We start from the raw sequence: 11614 nt of genomic DNA on the forward strand, positions 1-11614 counted from the left end.
AGGAGGAGGAGGAGGAGGAGAAGGAGAGGACAAAAGGAGATGAAAGTGGACGAGGAGAGGGGGGGAAGCAACTGAAATTTAAGAGCGCACGATGCTGAACGAACAGACGGAGAAGAAGAAAACGAGGGAAAGAAGCAGAGTTTGTGAAATCAGAGAAGCATCCCACAGGGTCAGCTCTGCTCCACAGATTTATTCACATCACCTTCTGCTCCAACTTTCCCTCAGCGCTGACCTGGATTCCTGTTTTATTTGAAGCGTTGTGCACAAAACGCACGTATCATAAGCCTACGTGTGTTTATAGATGTTGATGCTTTTTCTTTTTATTCTGACAGGAATAGAATGAATTAGATCAGCTTGTCAGTCATCGGATATGAAACAACTGACTGCTTTGTCTTAAAGGGTCCATGTTCAGCTAAATCATCTTTTTTGTGCTTTAAACACAAGTGTTATTAGGGCTTCAGACACACGCCCAAAGTGTTTTTTCATTGATTCCCTCAATCGTTAGAGGGTGATTTTTTCCTTTCTTACTGCAGGGTGAGCCCAAACACCTCGCTCCAATTTGATGATGCGCTTCCACTTTGATGACGAATTTGACGCGTCACTGAGCTGGAGAAGCCGCGCCTCCAGGAAGCTCTCTGCCGTGATTGTCATGTAAACAGACACGCCCACAAAGGTGAGCGTTTCAGCGTCCTTTGCGCAGTGCTATGTATGTATTTTCTACAGTCTATGTATGTACCGGCGAGCGCCCCGCCCCCACGCTCTGTCTCGTGCTTATAAAGCAGACAAATGATGTAATAGTAAAATAATTTTTAAAAGGCTATCGAGGCTACTTATGACATAATTACCCTTTTTGCATCTGAAATTCAATAGTTTCTCATTTGCAGTTAAATACTTTAGTGCTCTCCCATTTTGACATAACTTAATATTTTAATTTTAAAAATAAATAAAAGATTAAATAAAAATGAATAGAAAACATGTAGATAATTAAAAATGTATTAATACTTTTAATTGCAATTATTGAATTAAATAAAATATATGCAATTTTTTGCTGTAATTTGGGATATTTACATCTTCTGCTGCTAAAACTACATTTTCATTAATGTACACTGCCTCTATCAGATAAATAAATACATTATTTATTGCAAAATGCCACTTAAGGTGCAGCATTTTTAAGGAATTAAAATTACTGGCTGTTTGATCTCAAATGATGGTGTGTGAGGCACCGATATCAGTCATTTATTATTACTTTGATATTTTCAGTCCCTGCAGGATCTTCACCTAAAAAAATCCTCGATTTTGTGAATAATTTTTGTGTAAATTTGTGGGAATATTAGAAAAACGGAGCGTTCTTTGCAAATTGTGTGTTTAAAAATGACTGCAGTCGAGTGATGTAAGCAGAGGAAAACCGTGAACTCTGCAAATACTGTGAAGTTTAATTTAATTTGTGTATTTGGAGGGACTCAGTGTAAATGACTAAATAACTCAGTTGTAAATATCTGTGATTTGGCCCCCAGACCTCAAGTTTGACACTAGCGATAAAAAGTGTTGGCAAGCGGTTTTTTTTTTTGTTTTGTTTGTTAGTTTAATTCATCTTTGGTCTAAAACCAAACGATGACGGGATGCATGAATGACAAAAGATAACTGAAATTAACCACAAACAATAAATTTAAATTAAAAAAAAGAATAATAATAAACAATATCTGTCATTATGAGTTTTACGACTGTATTTATGACTTATCGTGGGCACGATGGACTATTAGTGTAACAACTCTAATGTTACTTTGTGTTGGTTTTGTGTTCAGGTGCAGATGTCGGAACGAGCCAATGAGGTGACGGAACTAAAACACAACCTCGCTCAGGCTCTCCGAGAAAAGAAGCAGCTGCAGGAGGTGAGAGCTGCTTCTTCTTTTTCACCGTAATAATTAAACAATCCTGAGTTTCTATTATGGCAGATAAAAATGAAGAAAACGTGTGTGGAAAAACCAAAGTCCAACGCAGTCTGGAGAAAGTCCTTCTTTAGCCTTTTCTCTGTAGCTCAACACTCCCCAGTCCTCGCTAATTAATACACCCGTAGTGGCTTCTCCCGCTCGCTGCTACAGCGCCATTAGACAGTGCAAATGCCACACGACGTGTCTGTTTCACCTCCCCAACCCTGGTTTAAATGTTAAACCTGATAGCAGCGCGCTAATGAAGTCATCAAGAAAGGACGCCAGGGAGGAAATAAGAAGAGGAAGGAAAAACGAGAGAGGGCGAGCACGTCAGAGGGAGCCAGGATCTGACACCCATTACAGTAATGAGTACGGTACTAATGCTCCTGCTTCACATATAATCACAAAGGGCAGAGACAGTGGAGGAGGAAACTTAAAGTACTTACTCGCCACCACCGTGCTTCAAACAGGGGAATGTAAAGTGACTCGCCTGGAAAAGCTATGGTGACATTTTACAATTAAACTGATGGATAAGAAAAACTAAAGGAATCATTATTTTCCATTCTGACCAAAGCCTCAAACCAATTAGAAAACTAGTAAATCTGGAATGATTTGACCGACAGTGACTACATGGAAAATTATAGCTGCTGCGGGGCAATGGTGTCGGGGCCAGGCAATTTAAGGCAAAATTAAGCAATTCAGAGCAACAAGCAGAATAAAAAAAATAAGGCATTCTATTGGGAATTTTACATCAGTTGAGGCTTGCATTTTTGGCACAAGAGACAATGCTGTATATTACTGAGTTAATTATTAAGAGACAATTTAGCAGTACACATGTTTTAAAACTCAATCATTATAGGAATTCTACACCTGCAATGATTAGTCATTTAATCAAATAAGTCAAATACATGATTAATCCACAACTATTTCATAATGGAACATCCTCTGTCACTGAGCTAATTAACACATGGAAATGTCATCCGTAGCTTCACTATTTCACCACCTTTGTGCAAGACAGCAGCTGTTAGCGTTTAGAGGCAGATTTTAAACAACTGTCAAAAATTCAGTTATTAAGACAAAAATCCAAAAATACACATATTGCATCAAGACAGCATGGTTGGTAACATGTTTTAAACATGATTTATTGGCTAAATAATAAAAACAAATGCAAAAAATGCCATTTTTGCATTGACTCCAGTTGGTAGCGTGAGAACAAAATTCAAATTGCAATTTTCCCAACACGATCTACAATGACTCAAAAACATTTTTTAAAGACCATTGAAAATGTGTCCAGCAAGAATTTGCAAGTATATGTTCACAATCAAACATTTTTAGGCACCGTAGGCTCATTTTTCTTTGACAAATCAAAATTCTGCGTGGGTGGATTGTGTGAGCAAAAGTTATGGAAGGAGATGGGTTTGATAAGTTTTACAGTTTTTGAAAATAACAAAGTGATGGACTTCAAAATTTGCATTAGGTTTAAATGTACCAACATTTTTTTGGTATTGGGGCTATATTTTGGTGAAAATTGCAAATCTGTAGTACATATGGTTAATTTGTTGTGAATTTACAAAATTATTATTAACTTTAGAGCTTAGGTTCCCAAAGTGGGGTACGTGTACCCCCAGGGGTACGCGACTTGTCATAGGGGATACGTGAATGAAAATTAATAACAATGACAACATTGGAAACTAGAATATAAATAGAGCAGTTCATGTTAATGCTAATGCTATTACTAGGTTAATGTTAATGCTAAGTGAATGCTAATGCTAGGTTATTGTTATTACTTGGCTAATGTTAGGTTAATTGATGCTAATGCTCGGCTAATTCTATTGCTTTGCTAAAGTTAATACAAGGTCAATTTTAATGCTAGGCTAATGTTAATGCTAGGCTAATGTTAATGCTAGGCTAATGTTGATGCTAATGCTAGGCTAATGCTGTTGTTATGCTAATGTTAATGTTGATGCTAGGTTAATGTTATTGCTAAGTTAATGCAAATTTTTAACAGTCTTTTACCTAATTATACACTTATTTATTGTTTATTCTTTCTTTCGTCTTTGTTAACGTTTTTATTCTTTTTTTTTGTGATTTTTTTTTTCTGTGGCTGTAACAAAAGCAGTTTCCCCCTGGGATTAATAAAGTAATTCTGATTCTGATGCCAATGATAAGCTAATGCAGTGCATTGTGGGCCAGCACCTGCATCCTCACTTGTGGTTTTTTCAGGAAATGCAAATTTTCTAGTCATTATTATTATTATGTATTATTCCTCAGCAGGATAGGTAAAATTCACTGTAGAGCGACATTGTATATGACATTACATTATTATTGTTTTTAAGTGTGCAGGAGCAGGTAGTACATGGCTTCAGGTTAAATGTCGGTTGGGGTACGGGACTGTGAAAAGTTTGGGAACCACTGCTTCAGAGGTTTGCTGTAGCGCCACCTTTAGGACTGTTTTTGCAGCTGTGGCGAACTGACACAGGACTGAACATTTGGTATCTGTGGGAAGTATGATTTCCTCAGAAGAAGATGGAAGATAACAAAAGGTTGCTGAAAGCTTAGGCTGCCTGACTCATGATATAATGGTTGAGTAAGTCCTTCATTGAGTGTGATGTGGTGTTATTGAGGTCTATGTGTCTCTGACGTCAAGGAGCTGCAGCGTGTGGTGTCCGCACAGAGGGATCATCATCATCTTCAGCAGCAGCAGGTTGTTCTTTTGGGTTCTGAGGTCCGACAGCCAATGGTGCTGCGTTACCCCCTGCCCTACCCACAAGACCCGCCCCCTCCACCACTGGTGCCACAGCGGCCCGCTGAGCTGCAGTACGGCAACCCTTATTCCACCGACACCCCGACAGGTTTGAGCCGTGAAAACTTGAACCTTTTCCTAAAGTGGGATTCTGCTGCTGATGAAGGATGTTGCTCTTCTTGCAGCTCGTACGGATGCTTCTCTGTCTCCTGAGGATTTGTCACGTCCTCCACCCGAGGCTCCATGTGCTCCTCCCTGTGCTCCACCCATCTCTCCATCCTGCCCGGGTCCTGGAGCTGTGGGCTGGGAGCAGGAGGTGGTTTGTATCCAACCCACACGGAGCAGCAGTCCTCCAGAGGGCCTGGAACATCCACAGGAGGAGCCCACCCACGTAAGACACACAGAGAAGGCATCACAGTAACAGGAAGCACGTTATCCATACAACTCCATTACTTTGGTGACTGCTGGGGATTTAGTGGTTTGGGATTTTATTATCCCCCGCCACAAAGTGGAAGGGGGATAAAGGTTTGAGCTCAGTCTGTCCATGCGTCTGTCTGAGTTAAAGGGAACAGCTTTTCTCAGAAACTGTTTAAGATAGGATAACCAAATTCGGTGTGTGGCTTCAGGGTATCAATACCTTGATGGAGTTCGAAAATCAGAAGTGCGCAATTATTTTTTCTGGAGTTTTTGCCCTTGTTTAATTTTTTCTTTTTACTCTAGTTGAGTTTGTGTGTTTTGACCTACCACTGTTGCCGTAGTAGTCGGAAGTCGCCATCTTCAAAGCCAATGACCTACTGGTCTTTACTAAGTTCTTGTATTTTTGGCTTGAAAAACACATGCTTGTGAGTATGTTAAAGTGTACTGTTTGATAACACTCCTAAGACTGTGTTTTTGAAAGTTAAACATAAACGGTGTGTTATATAAATCACTGCCGATCGTGGTAAATGTTAGCATGAGCATAGACATGGGTTTTCCCATAGACGTTAGCATGAAGCTTGCTGACTTTTTATCCCCCACCACAAAGTGTGGAAGGGGGATATAGGTTTGGGCTCTGTCCGTCCAAGTTAAAGGGGACAGCTTTTCTCAGAAACTGTTTAAGATAGGATAACCAAATTCAGTGCGTGGGTTCAGGGTATCAATACCTTGATGGAGTTCGAAAATGAGAAGCGCGCAATTATCTTTTTCGGAGTTATTGCCCTTGTTTTGTTTTTTGGAGGGGGATGTTGATGACTGTTTTCTTGTTTATCTTTATTTGTTAAAAATTTCAAAAAACAAAAAGCCATTTGTCGCAGTAGAAGCATCTTGATAAAATACACTTAACATAAATGTAGAAATGTAAAACTCCCGTTTTAAAAAAAATAATTTATCATTTAATTTGATGGATTTCATGATTTTTTAGTTTTTTTTTTTTTTTATTTAGAAACCATCAAGATTCTTAAAGTTCTTGACAGCCTTTGGACTGGTTACTTATAATTAGCCAATGATCAACCAGCCTCCTGCATGTGTTAAAGGTGGGGAACGGGACCCAGCAGTCATGTGACCATCAGGCCGCCAGACGCACAGAAGCCAGACGCAGCTTCTGCTTTGACTCCAGGTATGATATCATTATAGGCTTTTAATGGAAATATCAATTCAGGTCCTAGATCCAAAGTTTATTATATTTCTCAACGATGCAAAATATAGTGCGATAAAGCAATTTTGAAGGAAAATCAGATTTTTACAGCTGAAAGACCACAGAAAATATAACATCTACTGTATGTGGGGGGTTTTCTGTGAATTTTGGGGCATTTAGAGCCGATATAATTTAACTAACACATTTTACCGTTGGAGTCACTCTGACCCCAGGGATATTTGCTTCCAGAAAATTGCTGACTACGTTTTTGTGTCAGGCACATTGTTTATTTGTTTAAATAAAAATCCCTTGACAATGAAACCTGGAGCTGTTATCTAACGCCGCCATCAGGCCAAACTTTTAAATTAGAATTAATTTATCTTGAATGGTTTTCATCCAAATCTTCTCAAATGTACTGACATCATTAATGACGACAGGAGTATGAACCCTATTGGCTGTGGTGATAATGTGACATTTACTGCAGCGCCACCATCATGTCAAACTTTCAGTTTTAGATTTATTTTCTAATTTCTGATTTGGGGTGCACATCCATGGCTCTCGCAGAATGAACCAGATTGATTGATGTTGGTGACCCCTCCCCTTTTCTTCTCATAAACATATTTATTTACTTACTTTTATCTCCTTTTGGCACCATATCAGACACATTCTCCTCTACATCACTCTTACTGTGAAAGAGCTGTTACCAAACCTCATTGACTGTAAACCTTTTCCTAGACGACATTTTATTATTATTATTATACATCAATTTTATATAGCGCTTTTCTGGGTACTCAAAGTTGCTTTACAATGAAGGGAGTAGTGTTGGGGTTCGGTACCTTGCTCAAGGGCACCTCAGTTGTGCTCAAGTAGTGCCCTGGCACCTCTCCAGCTACCAGAACAACTTCCATTTTTTTTTTTTGGTCCGCACTGGTACTAGAACCGGCAACCCTCCAGTTCCCAACCCATGTCCCTACGAACTGAGTCTCTTTCCGAGAGAGCGGGAAAGTGTGTGCAGACAGACAGTTTCACACAGATAAAACAGCTTGGGGTCAAATTGACCCAAGAGGAACATCAATGCGTGCAAAAAAACCCATCATCGTGATGATTTTATGCTTAATCGATTGTACCCATCAAATTAAGAAAAGTCATGAAGTATGAAGAAAAAAAATAGTCAACTATTATTTTTTGAATGGTAAACATTGAATGAGGTCAAATTGACCAAAGGAAGGGTAATAAGTCCAATAATTGAAAAAAAAATGTACACCCATATAATTCAATACTCTTTTTTTTTTTTTTCTAATATCGAGTCAAAATCTGATTTGGATGTCTTAAGTCATTTTAACCCCTCGTCAAATTCAATCATTCCAAATTTCTCTGTTGATTTTGTTTCATCATCACCTCCTTTCTTCTTCTTCTTCACCAGCGACGCTCACAAGCGCTGCCCTCTGTGTGAGGTGATTTTCCCTCCACACTTTGAGCAACGCAGCTTTGAGCAGCACGTGGAGAGCCACTGGAAGGTGTGTCCCGTGTGCTCCGAGCAGTTCCCGCTGCACTGCCAGCAGCAGCTCTTCGAGAGGCACGTCCTCACGCACTTTGACGGCAACGTGCTCAACTTCGAGCAGGTCGGCTGAAAACGGGACGCGGAGAAGTTCTGTCGGGGGTTTGTCTGTATTCATAGCATTTAGCACTTTTTTGCGATCATACTGGGTAAAAAATAGAAGAATGTATCTGCTAGTTTGTGTCTGAGAGGAGTTACGTTAATAAATGAGGGACATGATTATTCCAAGTGGTTACTTTTAAAGGTTGTTTATTTATTTATTTATTTTCACTTCTTTCCTTTATTCATTGTGCACTCCCAGTAATATACTTTAGCAGCAAATGCTTTGTTTTATCTTTCAAAATAAATTAGAGTAAAAGAGGAATGAAATGAATGCTGATGATTAAGAGAAACATGTGTAAATATAACTGAACAAAGAGGTGGAGATGGATCCCATTATCCAGAGCAGGGGTTCTCAACCTTCGGGTCAGGACCCCATTAGGAGTCGCGAGACACTGGGAGGGGGTCTCCAGATGCCTTCAAGAAACTAAGAATATTTTTGAACAATTTGAGCCAATTTTTGCTTATTTTTACCTTTTTTTTTTTTTTTTCTTTTTGCAACTACACCAAACTTGCCGTGTTTGCACTTTTTCTTGTCATATTTTTTGCTTTTTTTTTAATGCATATTGCGACATTATTCCCAATTCTGCCACTTCTCCATTAAATTTCAATGCCTTTTCTACACAGTTTCTCCACTTTCAAGACATTTTGGGCACTTATAAACCCTTTCCACCACTTTTTCCACCTAATGATGATCTATTATTGTCACTTTTAACCTTTTCACCATATTTCATGCTTATTTTTGCCAATTTTACCACATTCACGATTTGTTATGTCCATTATATGCCAGTTTAAACTAATTGTTCATAGTAATTGTTAAAATACTGACACTTTGAACCCTTTTTACCACTTTTTCTGTCCGTTTTTGTCCAACTTTTAATCAATTTGTGTTTTTAAAAAAAATTCCATTTCACCAACTTTTCCACCATTTTTAACCCAGTTTATTTCTGATTAAACAATGATTTTCATCTTCCTGAATAACAGTGGATATTATTCAGATAAATAAATAAATGTGGTTATCACAGATTCATAGAACAATGGATCATTATTTTTTCTGACTTCATGGATGGGCCCCAAAAATCTCTCCCCTTTATTCCCCCTTAGAGATGGCCCTGTCTCCACGACTGTTCTTTAATGTTCATGTCTGTTTTCAATCACCTTCAGGTAGAGTGGGGGGCCCGGTCTATGTAACCTTTATTTTGGTGGTCGCGGGCTGAAAAGGTTGAGAACCACTCCTCCAGAGCTGGTCAAAAACCATAATGTTTCCATGTATCTGCACTAAAAAAAAGGCTTTATTATGAATGTACTGTACATAAATGAGAATAAGTATTATGTTGTGGAGAGACTTGTGGATTACTGTCGTGAACCTCCCTCATGTTTTAAAACGACGATGATGACGTTGCACTTTCTGCTCTCGGGTCGGTCACAAGCGGCCGTGTTGAGATAATCTATAATGTCATGGACGAGCGCTCACTTTTAATTGCTATGTCGTGTCATATTTTGAAGGGAAATGTGTGGAGAATTAGTGATGGATTTGTGCGTTGAGCCGTTCACGCTTCGATTGGTTTTTGCACATCTACGTGTTTTCCCTGACGGTGTTGTTTTTGTGTTGAGGCGATCGGAGTCAAATCTGTACGTCACGTCGTCTTGTTTCCAAACCACGTGAGAGTGAATGCTGGGATGGTGGATTCATTGTGCGCTGCAAAGATCTTTATGAATAAATCACACTTGTCTAAATGCACTCTGGGTAATGGTGTCCTATAAATTAAAAGTGAAGAAAACACTTTAACCTTTTTTTTTTTTCAATCTTTTTTTTTTTATTTCTGTTTACAATTTAAGCAGCTTTGTTTTGTTTTTATATAGAAAGACAGTTTGACATCATTTCATCAAGTCACTCTTCTCACAACCTGTGGTACCCTCATACAAAAAAAGGAAACATTAGTCTCCACGTTACATACGAAAATATAATTTAAAAGCACTTAACAACAGACTCACGTTACAATACATTCACTGTACACCGTATATTGAGATCCCCTCCCTCGTCCCCCATGGTTTGCACACACCCTCCGCTCCTCGTCTGGAACACTGGACCTGCTCCCATTAAAGTCGTGACTCAATTCATCTCCGGATTTCTTAGATTTTCCCACACACTTCACTTATGTTTGGTTCCTGAAGCCTCTCAGTGACTTGGTTTGTGCTTAATAATTCCAGCAATATTCTTTTTGAATATGTTAAAGTTTAATTTATTCAGACAGCTGTTCCTCAGGGAATCCACCTTTGATCTCCTGACATGTCTTTCGTCAGAGGCGTCTGATCGCTTTGATGTTTCCTCAACTCCCGCATAATAATTGCAGCAAGATACCATTTTGTCTTTTTAAATAATTTGTTATAGGCAAAACATGTCAGGAGTCAAGGAAACATCAAAGAGATCAGCAGACGCCTCTGACAAAGACTGGCAGTTGACAGTCAAAACATGTAAGGTGATTAAAGGTGGATTTCTGGAGCAACACTTGTGTGAATATATGAAACCTTAACAACAAGAATATTGGAATTATTACACGGAAGTCAACAAAACTTCAAAGGAAACATCAAAGCAATCAGCAGACGCCTCTGACGAAGACTGTCGAAACATGTCAGGAGATCAAAGGTGGATTTCCTGAGAACAGTTGTCTGGATAAATGAAACCTTAACATATCAGTTTGTGCTTGTTTTTAGCTTAGCAGTGGAAGTCTGGTGCAACTTGGAAAAAATTTGCACTGCCCCGCGGACCTGGTTGGTTACTACGGCAACCGCGAGGAGGGGGGACGTGTGCATATTGGAAAGGACGAACTGAGGGGGGAAAAAAAGGCTCATACTCAGATCCTTGAACTTGGATGAAAACTTCAGCATGTGATGAGGAAGTGATGTCATGAAGAATGAAATCCTGGACACATTCAACTCGTGAGGCGAGTTCTGCCAGGACTGAAACATCAAAGACAATAGTAATACTCTCTAGGCTGATGATACTGCTGAAAAACACACACACACACACTGGAATGCTTCTGTCTACAACACGCACGCACGCACACAATTTGTTGGTGTAATCTCTCAAAATACAAACTTCCACTTGTTATCACAAGTAATACACAACATAAGGTGTGTGTATGAAAACATTCTGCTGATCTACACACAGACTTAATCTGGAGGCGTGGTGGGGAACAAAATGGCACGCTCCATGTCTCTCCCCCCCTCCCCTCCCCTCCCCTCGTCAGGCACATGGTATGGTCGATGTTTGGCAGTGGAGAGCTGTTGGCAACTATCATGAAAAAAAAAAAACGCTTTTGGCAACTGGAACACGTCATGATGCTGAAGAAACACAAGCTTTATGGGTTGGATGCTCACATTTAATTATTACTGCATCAGCAGATGGGTGCAGAATGTAAAAACTCAGTCATTTTTACATAGCTGACGTATTTTGAACATTTAGCTCATTTTTTACATTCGAGACAGAAATTCATGTAAAACAGTACGTTCTATATCATTGTTAAAAATGTGTACACATGAAAAATAAATCTAAATGTAAATGTTAAATCTCAATCTCAATGTAAAAGTTAAATGTAAATCTAAGTGTTAAATTGGTCGCCAAATGTAAAGATAAATGTTTAGAAATTATGCAAAGTAATCACAAGGCCCCG

At 39.1% G+C, this 11614-nt stretch overlaps 1 protein-coding gene across 1 annotated transcript in view; it reads left to right on the forward strand.

Moving 5' to 3' along the window:
• Positions 1-8399, forward strand: part of tax1bp1a (Tax1 (human T-cell leukemia virus type I) binding protein 1a) — a 31847-nt gene extending 23448 nt beyond the window's left edge. Inside the window, exons 13-17 of the mRNA XM_028461668.1 lie at positions 1803-1889; positions 4576-4780; positions 4857-5062; positions 6183-6265; positions 7707-8399. Of these exons, the coding sequence (XP_028317469.1) occupies positions 1803-1889; positions 4576-4780; positions 4857-5062; positions 6183-6265; positions 7707-7914 (789 nt within the window). The 3' untranslated portion in view covers positions 7915-8399. The remainder of the gene's footprint in view (positions 1-1802; positions 1890-4575; positions 4781-4856; positions 5063-6182; positions 6266-7706) is intronic.
• The last annotated feature ends 3215 nt before the right edge of the window (positions 8400-11614 follow it).

The sequence above is a fragment of the Gouania willdenowi genome, chromosome 11 (assembly GCF_900634775.1).
Source record: "Gouania willdenowi chromosome 11, fGouWil2.1, whole genome shotgun sequence".
NCBI classification, from domain to species: Eukaryota; Metazoa; Chordata; class Actinopteri; order Blenniiformes; family Gobiesocidae; genus Gouania; species Gouania willdenowi.